This window comes from Lissotriton vulgaris, unplaced genomic scaffold, assembly GCF_964263255.1.
Source record: "Lissotriton vulgaris unplaced genomic scaffold, aLisVul1.2 SCAFFOLD_1734, whole genome shotgun sequence".
Taxonomy (NCBI): domain Eukaryota; kingdom Metazoa; phylum Chordata; class Amphibia; order Caudata; family Salamandridae; genus Lissotriton; species Lissotriton vulgaris.
In genome coordinates this window covers 248,829-266,356 of record NW_028246047.1, presented here as the reverse complement: position 1 = coordinate 266,356, position 17,528 = coordinate 248,829, and the positions used below count along the sequence as shown (strand labels likewise).

The window sequence follows — 17,528 nt, the reverse complement described above, 5'->3', positions numbered from 1 at the left end:
CTTTCTGGGCTTGGACCAACCTGTGGTGGCATTCAGGGATTTGAGCACTGTCTCCCATTATCTATCTAACCTGAAACAACTCCACGTCATATGTATAAAGTCTACATCTAACCCAGCGCACCGGAGACCGAAAGAGGGACTCGTAGGGTATATTGCATGTAGAGAGGCAGAGGTGAGATAAACCCGATGGATTATATTAAATTGGACTACGTTAAATCTTACGTTCAATGAAGTGGTCGTCACTCCCTAGTTATGTTAAGACCATTTGTAAAGCGTGCATATCACCCCGAGGGGTCTCATGGCACTGTAGCAGGCCATAGAGGGGGATTCCTACGACATGGAATAACTAAGAGGCATATTACCAAGCAATAGCGATAATTATCGCTATTGCTTGGTTAGCGTGAAAAAATCATCGTCGAGAGAGCTGCAGCGATTTTTATCGCAGATACAAATGCGATAAAAATCGGCCACAATGCATGAATATCGCTGAAAAGTCAGCGATATTCAGGCATTAGCGAGCTAATGCTCTTAGCCATGTTATTCACCTCCCATTGGATAACATGGCTAAGAACTGCTCAGGGCAGGTGTTAGCTTTTGGAGATATTCGCGCTTAGTTGGTAATAGGAGATAGCGATGTTAGCGACTGTTTCCAGTCGCTAACATCGTGGCACGCCCACTTTGCATGTCATTAGTGATAAATATCACTGACATGCAAAGTGGGGCCAAAGATGGTCGCTATGTCCTACTAGCTGTAGCTAACTGGTGTTAGCGATAGCTAGGTAATAGGGAGATAATTAAAGCCAAAAAAGCGGAGATAAACCCCCTTGATAATATGCCCCTGGGTTTTGAATAGCCATGTTTTTAGCTGCTTTTTAAACTGTGATATCCCTCCAATTCCTTGGCTGTCAGGGGTTCTCCTAGCACTTCATACCATTTGCCATGTATCCGGAGTACCGCCCATGGTAGGTCCTCCCTCGGTGCCCTGTAGATGTGCACGATTAATCCTCCTACTAGACTAAGCAAAGCTGCCAGCATCTGGGACTCTGGGGGGAGGGGGGGCCTCTGGGAATGTGGGCCAGATTTCATGGGATGTTTCCACTATGTTCACATATTGAAGTAATTGACCTGTCCCCAGACAGTATGATTCTATGGCATCAGCCAGTGTAATAACGCGGTCGTCAGGAAATGGGTTCTGCAAGGTGTCACAGCCTACCTCCTGCCACCTGTATTTCAAATGGGGTCCCCTGCAATATATAAAGGCGGGAAAGTAGGATTATCATTTTAAGTAACACCAGCTTCCCCATCAAGGATAGACGTAGAGGGTTCCAGCATTTTCTGGACGGTTTTAATCCTTCCAGGACTCTCCCTACATTGGCAGCCTGAAACCCCGGTGCCCCGTGTGCAAGTCTAATCCCCAGATACCGGATGCTCCTAGTTTCCCAGGGGAGATCCAGTCTAGGAAGATCCGAAGCCGGTCTTCGGGCCAACTTCCCCAGTGGGAACAGTTTAAATTTAGAGCAGTTGACACGGAGTCCAGATACCTCACCATACTCGTTGAGAAAAGCCAGCATAATGGGGACAGAGTAAATGGGCTGACGCAGATAGAGCAAGGCATTGTCAGCATACAGGAAGACCACATGCCTTCAGTGGCTCCCCCACTGCAAGCTGAATACAAAAAATAAAATGATAATAAAGTTTGTTATTAACATCTCGTTTTTTGTATTCAGCTTACAGCTGAAGACAGGCAGGAGGAGTGGTGGCAGCACGTAAAGTGTGCGTGATTCTTTGGCCGGCCGTCTCGGGCCAGCCAAAGTCTCATGCGCACTCTACATGTTCTCTAAGCAGGCTGTATTACAGCCTGGCTGGAGAACATACACAGCCTGCCAGCCCCTATCAAAGCGCTGAACCATGTCACTCAGACCAATCCCAACGTTGCTAAGGCAGTGTTGTGATCGGTCAGGGGATTCTGGGAGGCTGTGTGCTTCCTGATGGGTGAGTACAGAGGAAGAAGAGGCGGCAGTCGGCGGTAAAGAAGTTAAGTACTGTTTATTTTTATTATTCCCCCCTTCCTCTTTGCCCCACCAACCCTGGTTGTTAGCAGCCGCTACTGCCACATGCGTATTATCCCCAATCTGTATCCTACACCCTCACAGCACATCCCGGAGCCGACAAGCCAGCAGCTCCATCACCAATGCGAATAGCTAGGGGTACAGGGTCCTTCGTGGTCCCACAGTCTAAGGAGAATCGCCACAACACCATTCCTCCCACTCGTACCCTCGCAGCTGGGTCTCTGTATAACAATTGTACCCAATTCAGGAAGCACTCACCAAAGCCTACCTTCCGTAGCACCTTCCATAAGTATTCCTATGAGAAGGAATCAAACCCTTGTTCAATGTCAAGGAGTCCCAACGCATGTGGTCTGTCCTGTAGGATGAATGCGTGCATGACCAGTGAGAGCCTGCGTAAATTGCAAAGGGTGTTCCTGCACGGTATAAATCTGCATTGGTCCTCATGCACCAAAAGGGGTATGTGTACCAGTAGTTGAGATGCCAGTACTTCTCTAAGGAGCTTCACATCGATGTTTAGAATCGACAAGGGGCACTATAATATTACCTTTTACTTCCTTATCCAGTTTAGGCAGCATAACTATTTGTGCCTCCCTCATGGAGACAGGAAGCAGCCCGTGCTGGTAAAATTCTGCAGGCAAGCTGTCTCTACCCAGGGCTTTAGCAGTCTTGAAGGTCCATATTGCTACCACTATGTCTTCTCTAGTCAAGGGGGTGTCTAAGCTGTCTCTTTCTTCTTGTGTTAAGGAGGCCAACTAAATAAGTGTCCCCCTCCTGTGCAGCATCACTCAGTGGTGCTGCATAAACACCCTGCAGGTGTGTGGCAAAGAATTCTGAAATGCCTCACTGCATGCTTATCATTTGCCCCCTCATGTCGCAGACTCCAACCAGTAGAGGACTGCTAGTGTCATTTTAGAGGTGTAAGAAGTAATCTACTAACCTTACCGCCCTCCATGTGGAGCGCTGCCTATAACTAGTGCTCACATACTTGGCTAAGCGATCCAATGTCTCCAGCAACTCCTGCTTACATTCCTTCTGTTCAGAAAGTTTCAGAGGCTGCTCATGTACACTTCTCTCCAGATTGCTAAGTTTCTGTTCCAGGACTTACAGGGACCTGAAAGGTTGTTGTTTCACCCATGCGATACTTTCAGAAATCCTCCACGCAACACCACCCTCATGGCATCCCATTCCATGGCTCTCACCGTCGCATTCGCCCTATTCTCTGTGAATTAGTGTTCTAGGTACTCGACCACTGCCCCTGTGAACACGGGGTCTGACAGGGCCTCCATCCGCGTCCTCCACAAAGGCACTCTGGAGGTCTCCCTAGACATCCTAAAAGATACCAGGAATAGCGAATGGCCTGAACGAAATGTATCATGTTAGGTGGGAAATCTCCTCCGCAAACTGGGGTTGAGGCACAGACAATCAACAGTAGTCGAGTTGACTGTGTGTCCCTGTGGAGCGCACAAAGCAGGAGTACACCCTGCCCCTCAGGAATCTCACCCTCCACACATCCTGAAGGCCCATACCAGCTATTATCTCTCTAGGAGCACCCGTAAACATTGGTTTAGTGTCTATCCTTGGGGGAGAGATGATCCAGACCACCATCCAGCTCACAGAAGGACCTCAGATCCAATATGATCTGCAGCCACACTCATTACTGATCCAAAGAAGTTTGCATCATCCACATTAGGATTGTACACATTCACCAGGCATATGTCCCTTGCATCCAATGCTCTTGAAACAATTTCAAACCTCCCAGATGGATCGAATTTGATTCACTTGGTCACAAAAGGGACTCCAGGTGCCACCAATATCAGTGCCCCCCTAGCATAAGTAGAATAAGAGGTCGCAAGACCTGTCCCTGCCACTGCTGTCTCAAGTGTGTGATGTAGTCTCCTCATATGTGTGTCTCCTGCAAGAATGCCACCTACATCCCATAGCGTCTGAGATAGGAGTACACCCTCCACTGTTTCTCAGGCTGGCCCAATCACTGCACGTTCCAGGTCATACATTTCCATGCAGTGTTCCTAAACCCCATACAGCACGCATCTTCCTGTCCCACAGGCACCATTCATTCTCCCTCCCCATCACTCACATTCTTCCAGTATGCCAAATACCTGATACTAACATAGTACAGCCACGTCCTACACACCATGTGAACAACAACACCCACTAGTAACAACGTAGAACTCATTCAGGCAGTGAGTCTGAACAACTGCGTCCCCAGAAGGCTAGGTCAACTTTACAGTCCCTCCGACTCTGCTCCCGTCAGAGGCTGAGGCCTCAACCTCATGTATCACTTTGAGCTGTGAGCCTTGCATCCCATTCGGGTGGCAAGGCCAGAGCACTCAAACCACCCACAAAAGGACAGTAGGCCATCCGGGCCTCCCTGTAGCAAACAACACAATGCCTGTATGCTCTAATGTAAGTAAATGATGCTGAAATCAATAAAACATTTAGCGGATGCACCCCTTACGTATGCGCGCACATATACATCATATTAAACAAACAGTCCCCGTTACTGAGTCTGGTGTGACCAACTGCATATCTAAAAAGGAGGTTCCCCCCCAACAATGTTACGGTACATGTACAGCCAGTGCTGTGGAACTCTGCCGGTCCTTCTCCTTCCAACTCAGGTGGCTGCTCCTTCTATCACTGCGAACGTCCCTGACTCCTCTGTGTCTGGAATGATTGATGCACAGAATTAGAGTCCTCCAGGGTTCTGTCAGGGCACACAAGGATTTTCCTGTTTGGTGGATACCAGAACTCTGTCCAGAATCCACAAAGTGTCTGCGCAATCTCGTAATCCTCTGGGCGGCACTGTTCCCATCTGCTCGGTTGCTCCACGACTGCTTACGGGGGACCCTGCCTAGTGTATCCAGCCAATCGTTGGCCTCCCCAGGGTTGGCAAAGAAGTGCACATCTCCTCATACTGTACCTTACGTTTTTCAGGAAACATAAAGCCATAGCAGAGGCCACACTCTCACAAACGTTTCTTGGTTGGTATGATGTCCTTATGGAGCTCCTGAAACCTCTGGGTGTAGCCTGGGAAGATCATAATGTCCCTGTCCTCGTTTAATTTGAACTGAATTTATATAGCACAAACAAATACCCTGAGGCATCTTGGCGCCTCATATTGGAACCCCGCCCGAGTCCTCACAATGTTGTAGTATCGTGTCCACGTCTTTGAAGTTGAACAGGTAGGCGATTATTCCGCGATGTGGCACCCCTGGCTTAGGTACAGGTGTCAGTGCTCAATGGACCCTTTCAATGGTGAAAAACGTAGAGAGGTGCCTGGGTTTTAGGGCTGTTGTAATCCAATCTTCCAGGAATAACTGTACAGGTTGGCCCTCTGCACTCTCAAGGAAGCCTACAGAATGGAGATTATTCTTTCTGGAGCACCCCTCTGCATCCTCTATCTTTCTTTCATGCGTGACGTGAGTGCATGGAGTGCAGACACAGTTTTCTTCAGTGTTTCCACTACTTTTGGTAGCTCTGTGACATGCCCCTCTGCCTCAGTGACCCTCTCTGAGATTTTACAAAAGTCAGCAGTATGTAGGCCCACCTCAAGCGCCACTGTGTCAATCTTAACAAGCATAACCTCTCTCGAGTCCTTTATTTTTGCCATGACATCCACCATTGTGGGGGAACCTGAAACATCTGAGGGAGCCTGCTTTGACGGCCCCCCCACAACGCCTTCCAGAGGCAGTGGAGGGCGTAGTTATCGATCTTGTTGGACTGCACATTCTTAGATGGCTTATCTTCCACCATGTTGCACCCCCAACTTAGATCTCTGTGCAATACTGTCCATTTGAGGCCCCAGCCCAGAATCTGCCAGGGGCCTGTCATGATTCTCCAGAGGGCTTGACCTCAGGGCTCAGACTTTTGCAGGCAAGGTGGTTCAGGGTGTATCACTACTTCCGGGTGTGGCACAGGTCAATAGCCTGGACAACTGTGTCTAACACGTTTGTGGGCCCATCCAACTATCCACTGTCTGTCCGGCCTCCAATGAGCCCTACAGGGTGGACTCACAGGCCACATCCCATGGCCAACTTTATCCCTCTGCATCTATGAGTCATCAGTGACTACGTGTATTAATGTCTTCGCTGCATCAGGGATCACAGGCATTTACACAACTGTTTGGGGGGGCGAGCTAGGGGATTATCGCTCCCTTCCTCGCTGGGGCCCTGCCTAATGGGAAGATGCAGTCTACAGGGCTTGCTTGGTGGTCTTTCCCACACTTGTCCAATGCCTTCCTGGACCATGACCCCCAAGCTGTCCTTTAGGGGAACTAGACTTCAACCGGCACCAGGGGCAGTGTATCCCTCTCTGTGACCCCCAGTACCGGTGCTCAAGACCGCCTTCACCGTCCTTTTACTGCCTTTGCCCTGATTATCTCTTCAGGGCACGTCTCTGCACAATTTACATTCTCCCGGGACTCGTTTGTGTTAGACCACTTCCCACGTTGCTGGGCCAATCCTGTTTCTTCTCCTATTTCCATGATTTCTTAAAATGTGAGGCAAAGTTTTGCCTGCGACTTTTCTCGCAAGACATCATCTTTTTCCTTACTAAAGAGGCGGAAATAAGTCTTGCAAATGCATTGGTACATTCAGCAGGATACAAGTAAGTGTCTCTCTGTCTCCACTTCACCCAAGTTACTCTTTTGAAAAATTCTAGACTTTTTGGGTTTTTGATTTGCCCTGGTCCAGCTGGATTAGGGTTCTAGTCATTCGTCCCACGGTATAGCTGTGAGGCACTTTATGACTTATGCAAGCGTAGTACTCTACGTCCATTTATTGACCAAGGAGTCACAGTATGTTGTGTAATTTCTTTCAAAGGTTTGTTTAGGTTTCCTGCGCGATAGCTGTTCCTGTATGTGGACATCTATTAAGCTCCCTCAAATGGTTTTCATGTTCTACCTTCATGTGTGCTCCCCTGTATTTCCATTACATTTTAGCATTGCTTTAATATCTGAAATTGGATTTTTCATAGTTTGTTTTTATAATACATGATTTGTAAAGCACAGCAAATCACCCGTGAGGGTCTCAAGGCATTGAATTGTAGGCACCGGGAGATTTAGTGATTTGCCCAGAATCATAAGATATTGACGCCGAGATGTGCACCTGGTTCCCGCCGGCTCCAATGTGAGCAGCTCAGACCATTAGGCCACATCCTTTCCCTTTTTGCCGTGGAATTGTTCAGTCAAGACTGAGATGTTATTGTTACTATTTTCGCATCTGAAGGAACTCACAGCTACAATATCTTGAATATGTTAGGTTGCATGGGACTTGTTACTCCCCTGATTTTTCTTCCAATACCCACGCTTTGTTCATTTTCTTCCCGCCTGCAAAATTCACCAGCATGGCACGAGTGAATTGTTGACTGGCCGTTCTGTATCTTGTCAGATCAATAGGTCTTTGGGTTTGAGGTCCCATTCATGAACCTGTTGGGCATGGTTTCCTTTCTTCTGGGGTCTCAGGTGTTGTGGGTTAGATGATTTAGAATCTTGGAATTTCAAGGTAGCACGTCAGGTAAAGGCTTTTTCCAGGCCAGCTGAAAAGTCTAAAATTGAGAAAAATTAATATTTTGCAACGACCTGGGCTCGGTGTGCCATACTCATTCAACATAGTGGTGTTTAGCAGCAATCAAGTGTAGCTTCCTCTATGACACTTCTCTAAAGATCTTTAATCAGGTAACCCATCCAGTCGTCTTGTCTGTGTAGAACAACAGCCTCCATTGCTGCCTTTCTACTTTCTGTTCCCACATCTTGCAGAGGTACATGGCAAGGACATCGCTGCTGAGATATTCTAATTCGGGGCCTAAGGAAATGCATCCTCTGATTTGTCAAGTGTCACAGCTTAATTGTTATCCTTTTGTGTCCCTCATCTCTCCCTTTGAGGGGTAGCCAACTTTTCCACAGGCAACAGTGTAAGCCTCATCACAATTAAAATGAATAGGACCTCTTTTATAGGTGGGTGGCAATGCTGCCAAAAATTGTCAGCTGTCCCCTGTGTCCATTTCGTATCTGCCACTTCATTTACAATATGCGATATGGTGATTTTCCGGACGACAGAGCCAACAATAATGGAGCATTGGGAATAACCCTCTGGGACGATTGAATGCAGGGGAGAAGAGTGTTGGATGGGCCACCTAACTAAGTTAGCCTATTGAACATGATTCCCAAAAACGTTTTTCCTGCCCAGATCTGGATAGTAAACCGCGGTTGTCTCCAACATGAAAACTCCAGAAATGTTCCCCATGTGCTGAGAGAAAACTCCTATTGTGTGAGGTACACTAGTTTTGTTTTTTGCAAACCCTGAGGTAGCTCTTAGAATAGAATGGGGAGCTACTTTATGAGAAAAGTCTGCTAAGATGGTGGACCACTCCAAATACATGAAGTTGGATGCGACTAGGGTTTCGGAGGTGGTGCCTCCACCACCCCAGCTCTATTTTTTTCCCTAATGTGTTAAAATGGAGGATTGCATGAGGTTCAGATTGGGCTAAATTTCGTATGAAATAATCAATTATCCTTGTTTCAAGTTTGACAATCACTTTGTATTTCACTTTTTAAACCTAAAAAAAGAATAAGTAGCCTCATATGGGAAATTCCATTAATAATTGAAACTTCAATATAAGCAATTAACGAAAGGAAAAGATTAAATCACAAATCAGCATTTTTAGTACTTAGTATAATTAGGATATCAATAAGGAATACTTTATGCAATGAACCTTTACGTAGGGAGGACACCATAACATACAAATTTATTGAAATTAACCGGAAGACAAACGCAGAAGATAATGATGTAGTAAGAAGAATAGCAGGAAAAAGGAGAAGGGAACTGAGAGAAAAGAGGCAATTATATGATTAGATCAAAGAAAAAGCTACTTTATGTGGGTTTGTGTTAAGTTAAAAAAAATGACAACAAATGCACGAAAAAAATAACAAGAATGGAATAAAATAAGGACATTGATATTAGAAGGTGTTCAGGAAGGTTTGGGAATCTCAATGTGAAGAATTGTAGAATAATTATGTATAAGTCCAGATGACAGAAAGTAGTTAATGTTAACCAAAATATATCCCTTTCAACATTATCTTGAGGAATACAAGTGTACATTTAATTAATGATATAGTTTGCATTAATACCACTTGGTAATAAGCGATGTCTTTTTATCATGATGTGTTTTTTCTGAAAAGCATTGGCAGTAAAAAAGATTCAATATTTTTAGACATATTACTAGACACCGTTACTAATATCAATACATGCTAACGAACCCACAAGTACATTACAGAAAAGTAAGGGGCAGAGTTAAAATAAGATTCTTGGACTTTTTACCATGATAAAGACCAAAACATATGTACATTTGAACAAAAACAGCATGTGCATTGAGCTCTTTTTATGACATGAACAGATGATTAATTGTCATAATTGTGTGTTTCTCTGTAGCTCGTGCTGTGATGCTGTTTTCCATAATTCCACATCCTACCATCAGAGCCTCACTTTCAAAGCAAGTCAAAGGCTCCTCTTATGGTGAGTGCACTTGCCTTTGTTTTTATGGAACATATGGAGGGATGGATGGTGGACCATAATAAAATGGGTGTTTATGGTCTGTTATGTGGGCTGGCTCATCTTCACTCACTCGAAATGCCATATTGTGGATTTTAAACACTAATGTATTTATCTTGGCGGTATTTCTAAAAAAATATTGGGCCCGATTCACAGAACTAACTTAAGACAAAATCCTAAACTTACTACCATTTACTCATTTTGGTATTCACAGAAGGCACTTACTTATCAGTTAGTGAGTGCTTACTGTGAATACCAAAATGAGTAAGTGCCTTCTGTGAATACCAAAATTAGTAAGTGCCTTCTTTGAATACCAAAATGGTAGTAAGTTTAGGATTTTGTCTTAAGTTAGTTCTGTGAATCGGGCCCATTGTATTTATCTGGGCGGGGTTTCTAAAGTACATATTCGCCAAAGATTCTTGCTGCTGATACTGCCAACAGTGCTGGAAGAGAACCAAAGTACCTTGAGGTGAGTTTGCTTAGAAAAAACTTTTCAATTGTCAACAATGTCTGTGTGTCTTTTAGTGTACAGTGCTGGCAAACGGGTTGCTTTCTAAGAACAACTTCCTATATATTGACCAAAGATGTAGCTTCTCATTTATTCTAGTTTGAAATAGAAGCAAACATGCGGTCAGATGGGTGAAGGGGGCTGGAAGGATCACACTTAAAGCCAGCACAATTGTGATTTCAGAGAGGCACTTAAATATAAGGGTAAAATGTCAGCAATTGTAACTTTATCCCTTCGGTATAAAGCAATATGAATCGATCTGTGAATTTTCCCTGACTAATCTAATCAGAAGTGTTCCTAATTTACATACTTTGTAAAACACCTGATCAGATTAATTGAGGTTCAGGCTGATTTGCTTATCCAGGTCCTCATGTGCAAATGCCTCTCCAGGGGTTTGACCTGCAGGGCGTGCAGATAGCAGAAGATGGCCTTATGGGGCCGTATTACAGAAAGTGCCCTGGGAGGTAACGGGTGTTTGTGCCCTCTTTGTGCGCCCCGGGGCCCTTTGGGATTACAGAAGGGGTCGCAGACACTTGTGCGCCCCCTTCTGTAATGCTGATAGCATATCTGCAGGGGCGTTCCCTCATTCACATTCCCCATGCAAATCAGGAAATCCCTTTGCCTCAGCGCTGTATTACAGGCACGAGCGCAGAGGCCAAGAAGCTCTCAGGGGGCGCACTCACAGTGCTCAACCTTCTACCTCCTAGAAGGTGGCATACTTGGAGTGCGCCCCCTGATGGCAGCCCTCTGGTGGGGGATAGGGGGTCCCATGGACCCCTCAGACCACATCCCCTTGTAGCCGGGTGCAGTAACTTACTGCACCCGCCTGCAAGGAGATTTCTAATCCCCTTCAAAAGTGCAGGCGGGGTCAAGCTGAGCAGTTATGGACTGAGGAATGGTGGCCGGCGGAACTAGGAGAAGTTCCCTCCCCCCAAAAATGGGCTAAAAATCTGGCCGTGCTAATCGTCTGTAAATTATCCATGGAGGAGCATGTGAAAACTGGCAAATGCTTCGGCTTGATGCGCTTGCTAAAGAAGATCTTCCCCTGGATTCCTCTCTCCACCAGAAAGGTTCTGATACAGGCACTTCTAGTTAGTAGACTTGACTATGGAAATGTTCTACTGGTGGGGATGAGGGAGGATTTATTCTCTAAGCTCCAAGTCATGCAAAACATGGTGGCACGCCTAGCTTTGAATAAACCTGCACGCACCCCTGTAGGAGAGTAGGGTCTGCTTCCTATGGTCACCCCCACTTTTTGCTCTGATATACTGGTTTCTCGACTTTAGTGTGGCTGTGGGCCTGCTAATCAGACCCACGGCCCAGCTGTTCTCTCTCTATATTCATACCATGTACTTTAGGTACATACCTAATTGGGTATTGGGTCACCTTTGTGAGCCCCTATATAGTGTACCATAGGTACCCAGGGCATATGTGCATCCAAGGCCTACCAGGGGCTGCAGCATGTATTATGCCACCCCTGGCTGGCCATTCAAATTGGCACAACTGGCTGATCACTCAGCTGGGGCAAGGTCGTGTAATCACCCCTTGCTTAGGTATAGTATCAATCAATCACAGCATTTATCAATCAATCACAGCATTTATATAGCGCACTACTCACCCAGAGGGTCTCAAGGCGCTAGGGGAGGGGGGTCCGCTACTGCTCGAACAGCCAGGTCTTGAGTTGCTTCGTGAAGGCGAGGTAGTCCTGGGTCAGGCGGAGGTGGGTCGGGAGGGAGTTCCATGTTTTGGCGGCGAGGTAGGAGAAGGACCGTCCCCCTGTGGTCGCTCTTCGAATGCGGGGGATGGTGGCGAGGGCGAGGCCGGTCGATTGAAGCTGGCATTTGGGAGCGTAGAAGTTGAGGCGGCTGTTGAGGTATCCTGGGCCTTGGTTGTGTAGGGCTTTGTGTGCGTGGGTGAGGAGTCGGAAGGTGATTCTCTTGTTGACCGGGAGCCAGTGCAGGTCTCTCAGGTGTCCGGAGATGTGGCTGCGACGGGGGATGTCCAGGATGAGTCGTGCTGAGGCGTTCTGGATCCGCTGGAGTCTCTTCTGGAGTTTGGCGGTGGTTCCGGCGTAGAGGGTGTTGCCGTAGTCCAGACGGGTGGTGACGAGGGCCTGGGTGACTGTCTTCCTGGTCTCGGTGGGGATCCACCGGAAGATCTTACGTAGCATGCGCAGGATGTTGAAGCACGACGAGGAGACGGCGTTGACTTGTCTGGTCATGGAGAGGGAGGAGTCCAGGATGAAGCCCAGGTTGCGTGCGTGGTCTGTTGGTTTGGGTGCGCTGCCTAGGGCGGGGGGCCACCAGGAGTCGTCCCAGGCGGAGGGCGAGGATCCCAGGATGAGGACTTCCGTCTTGTCCGAGTTCAGTTTCAGGCGGCTACCTCTTTCATCCCTTCGTGGAGGTTGGCTCTGGCGGTGGCGGGGTCGTTGGTGAGGGAGAGGATCAGCTGGGTGTCGTCGGCGTAGGAGATGATGTTGAGGTTGTGCTGGCGTGTGATGTCTGCGTGGGGGCTCATGTAGACGTTGAAGAGGGTTGGACTGAGCGAGGAGCCTTGAGGAACGCCGCAGATGACTTCGTTGGCTTCAGATCTGAACGGGGGGAGGCGGACTCTGTGTCCTTCCGGCGAGGAAGGAGATGATCCACTCCAGTGCCTTCTCCTGGATTCCGACGTTGCTGAGTCGCGGCACTAGTGTACGGTGGCAGACAGTGTCGAAGGCCGCGGAGAGGTCTAGGAGGATGAGGGCTGCTGTTTCTCCATTGTCAAGCAGTGCTCGGATGTCATCTGTGGCTGCGATCAGGGCGGTCTCGGTGCTGTGGTTGGCCCGGAAGCCAGACTGCGAGAGGTCGAGGGATCCGTTCGTCTCGAGGAAGGTGGCCAGCTGCTTGTTGACGGTCTTCTCGATGACTTTTGCAGGGAACGGGAGCAGCGAGATGGGGCCGTAGTTCTTGAGGTCGGTGGGGTCGGCTGATGGCTTCTTTAGTAGAGCGCTGAGTTCGGCGTGCTTCCAGCTCTCCGGGAAGGTAGCGGTGTCGAAGGAGGTGTTGATGATGTGGAGAAGTGTGGCTCAGGGGTTAGAGGCGGCAGACCCGGAAGCTAAGATCGGCCCTGGACCAGGGTTCAATTCCCCGCCTCGGCGGGTCTTGGGCTCAAAAATTCCACGGACTTGATAATTCTCGCTCCGGTGCCTTCTCGACTCACGGGTTCACACTCTGCGACTCTGGGCAATAGCTTGCTTAATCTCCACAACGGCCCCTCGCGGCGGGATGCCTGACTTTCACCTTGTGGATACCCTGCCGGGGTTATCTCACAGGGGAATACCAGGACGGGTTCCCTAAGCAAGCGCCGGGAAACCCTTTGTGGGTAGCTGTGCGCTATATAAGCTCAAATACATTTACAAATACATGATGTCCCGCAGGTGGGGTGCGATGACAGCGTCGGCCTTGTTGAAGACGTGGTGAGGGCAGGGGTCGGTAGGAGATCCGGAGTGGATGGAGTTCATCGTGCGGACGGTGTCTTCGGTGCTGATCGGGGTCCAGGCGCGGAGGGTGGTGGTGGGGGGCGGTGGTTCGGTCGTGGCGTGCGTCGGTTGAGTGCTGAAGTTGTTGTATATGTCCGCGATCTTGTTGTGGAAGTAGGAGGCGAGGGAGTTGCAGAGGTCTTGCGAAGGGGTGATGTTGTTGTTTCCGGCGTTGGGGTTGGAGATCTCCTTCATGATGTTGAAGAGTTCCTTGCTGTTGTGTGCGTTGTTGTCCAGTCGTTCCTTGAATGCAGTTTTCTTGGTGGCGTGGATGAGTTTGTGGTGTTTTCGGGTGGCGAGCTTGAGGGCAGTCATGTTGTCCGGTGTTGGGTCTCTGCGCCAGGTTCTCTCGAGGGCTCGGCAGTTCTTCTTGGAGCTCTTGAGTTCGTCGGTGAACCATGGGGCTTTCTTGCTACCGGGTCTGCTAGGCGGGGTCCTCAGGGGGGCGAGGTCGTCTGCGCAGTCGCTGATCCACTTCGTGAGCCTGGTGGCCGCTTGGCTGGGGTTCGTTGCGTTGGTGGGTGGATTCTTGCTCAGGGAAGTCACGAGCTGGTCGGCTGTGATCTTGTTCCAGCTTCTGCGTGCAACCTGTTGCTGGTCGTGGTGGGTCGTGGTCCTTCTGAAGCTGAAGTGGACGCAGCTGTGGTCCGTCCAGTGGAGTCCTGTGGCGTGGCTGAAGGTGATGTCCTTGTTGGATGAGAAGACGGGGTCGAGTGTGTGTCCGGCGTAGTGGGTGGGGGTGGTCACCAGCTGCTTGAGTCCCAGGTTTGCGAGGTTGTCCAGCAGGGTGGTGGTGTTGCGGTCGTTGTTGTTCTCCAGGTGGAAGTTGAGGTCCCCGAGGAGGATGTAGTCAGCGGAGAGGATGGCGTGCGGGCTGACGAAGTCGGCGATGTCTTCGCTGAATTGTGTGCGTGGTCCCGGGGGTCTGTAGATGAGGGTGCCTCTGAGGGTGGTCTTGGGGTTGATGTATGTATGTATGTATGTATGTATAGGCATTTATATAGCGCACTACTTACCCGGAGGGTCCCAAGGCGCTTCGACCGCTGCAAAACCCTTCCTGGAGACCTGGAAGTGCAGGTGCTCGGCGGGTGCGAGGCTGTCGTCGGTGTTGGTCATGATGCGGATGGTGTTCTTGTGGATGATGGTGATGCCTCCTCCGGTCTGGTTGACGCGGCCCCTTCGGATGATCTTGTAGCCGTCTGGGATGGCGATGGTGATGTCGGGCGCTGAAGAGGCGTTCATCCAGGTTTCCGTGAGGAAGGCGACGTCTGGTGAAGTTGTGTCGAGCAGGTTCCAGAGCTCGACGGCGTGTCTGTGGACGGAGCGGGTGTTGAGCAGGATGCATTTCAGGTGGCTGCTGCCGTTGCTTGTCTTGGTCTTGGTCGGTGCTGGAGTAGTGCAGGTCCGGATGCAGGTGAACTTGCAGGAGTGGCAGCAGGAGGGTCCGTGGGTGCGTCTCGGGGTGGCTCGGTAGCAGCCCGGGATTCTGCCGGCGCTGAGTGCGTTGAGTTCGGTGGGGCCGTAGGTCCGGCGGGTGGGCTGGTTTCTGCGGGGGCCAGGGGTCCTGGCACTGGGCTGGTTTCTGCGGGGGCCAGGGGTCCTGGCACTGGGCGCGGTCCAGGCGCGGACGGGCGCAGACGGGCTTACCTTCGCCTTTTGTATTACTTCCACTGGTTCCTATGGGCATTGCAGACACTTTTGTTTGATTTGATCTGAAACCTTGGACGGCAAAGGTTTGCACTGCAGAAGCTTATGCTTGCTGAAGGATGACTGGGAGTTCCAAACTTTGAACACTACTTTTTCGCAGCACCACTACTGCTGAGTAGCACACTGACTAGACCAGATAAAGGTGAGAAGATGAAATTCATTGAGAAGGCGCTAGCACACGATCCCTGGCATTCGTCAATTGGGGGAAGCTGTAGCAAACCCAATCCTGCCAAACTGGTAGTAGCAGCATGCATCTGCTGGTGGAGATGTGTTGCACTCCTAAGAGGAAAAATGCATATGCCCCAGAACTGCCCTTGAGATGCTTGCTATGGTTTAAACTGTGGAGTTAACCCCTTACGATGCTCATGACGAGCTCAGCTCGTCATGAGGTACACCTCTCGTACGCTCATGACGAGCTGAGCTCGTCATGAACAATGGGAATAAATCGGGATCAGCACAGGAGGGGAAGTGCTGCAGCAGTGATGGTGTTAAGTAAACAGCCAGATGGTGTGGACAGATGCTGATATCCTGGCAGTAGGAAATGTGTTTGAAACAAGCTCCTAACATTCAAGGAGACTAGGCATACCTGACACCTTCAGTAAATCCATTTTTAATGTATGGCCATTTGATTAGCATCTTGTGCCACACCTGGGTTGTGAATACTCAGTCCTCAGTGCATGCGGCTCCCAAGCTGATCCTTTCGCTGGGAGGAGGGAGACTGTGGTGACCCAGTTATATATGGCCACCTAGAGCAGGGATTGTGCAGAGTTGCGCGAGATTAAGATGAAGTGGGAAACTGACCTAAACCGTGATTTTTCAGAAGATGACGGATGTGGGGAGAGAATATGTGGCCTGCGTGTCTAGAAAAGTGTGATTCAAGTTCCTGCTGTTCATTTATATGCATCAAACTTACCCGATGCCTAATTACAGTCAGAATGTGCATGACCCTGGTTCTAGATGTCCCAGGTGCAATGATGAAAATGCTAATTTCTACCACTTGGTATGGAATTGCCCAGGAAACCTCTTTTTGGAATACAGATAAATGCATTGGACTGCAGTTACGAATAAACAAGGCTTGCACTCTCCTGGGGCCTGTCTCCCTGGCCTTATAGTGCACACAAAGAAGAGCAGAGTCGAGTGCAGATTGATCGACCTGGCCTAGATATGAGCCAGGAAAAAATAGCATTGGCTTGGAAATCCAGTACGGTGCCGTTGCCAGCAAGCTCGGTGGCTTAGATTACTCGTTGGGCAGAAGCCGAAGAAATTACAATGTAAATGTAAATGTAAATGTCAAGGTATTTGTAGAGCGCACTGCCACCAAGCGGTTTCCTGGCGCTATTACTCATACCGCTGTGGAACCATTCCTGCTTTCCCTGTGAAGTGTCCACTCCTGGGCACCCCCAGGGTGAAGCCAGGCATCCCAGCGCTGTTGGGGCCGGTGTGGAGGTTAAGCAAGCTATTGCCCAGAGTTGCAGCGTGGGGCCCATGATTAGAATAGGCACCGAGGCGAGAATTGTCAGGTCCGAGGAAATTGAGCCCAAGACCCGCCGAGGCGGGAATTGAACCCTGGTACCGGGCCAGACCTCTGCATCAGGGTCTGCCGCTCTAACCATTGAGCCACACTTTCCAATCAGAGTTCTGGGAGCTAGAACAGGCAGCAAGGATATGGCCCAAACGTGGGGCTTGATAATAATAATGGTAGTCATGCTGATAACTAGTAGTATGGTGAAAAAACAAGCATGTGTGCTTTAACCAAGTATTGTAAAAACTGATAGCAATACCATGCTCATACCCAGCAACAAAAAGAAACTCCTGGCCGCAATGTAGGAATGTATTTCCTAATGGATTGACACAAATTGAACACTATTTTTACTTTTTGTCTTTTATTATTATATATTGGTTTTTTTCTTCCTGATTTGTAAGTTTTAGAACATGAGAGTATTATACACTGAAAAGGATTGGTAAGTAACCTGCTTTGACATTCGTTTGTATACTATGCAGAAAAGTATTAAAACATTTTAAGCGAGATGTTGTGGCGAAATGACTGAGGCCCTCCCTCCCCACCCTTTCACAAAGGTGGCATGGGGTGCCCAACAGGAACGGGTGGTATTTGAGGCGATGGGCTGCCCGAATGCATGGGCGAGTGTGGGGGAAGTGGC

General features: G+C 48.9%; 1 protein-coding gene across 1 annotated transcript in view; it reads left to right on the top strand.

Moving 5' to 3' along the window:
* Window positions 1-17,528, top strand: part of LOC147666159 (solute carrier family 46 member 2-like) — a 208,858-nt gene that overhangs the window by 165,596 nt on the left and 25,734 nt on the right. Inside the window, exon 2 of the mRNA XM_086949258.1 lies at window positions 9,515-9,598. Coding sequence (XP_086805384.1) covers window positions 9,515-9,598 — 84 coding nt within the window. The remainder of the gene's footprint in view (window positions 1-9,514; window positions 9,599-17,528) is intronic.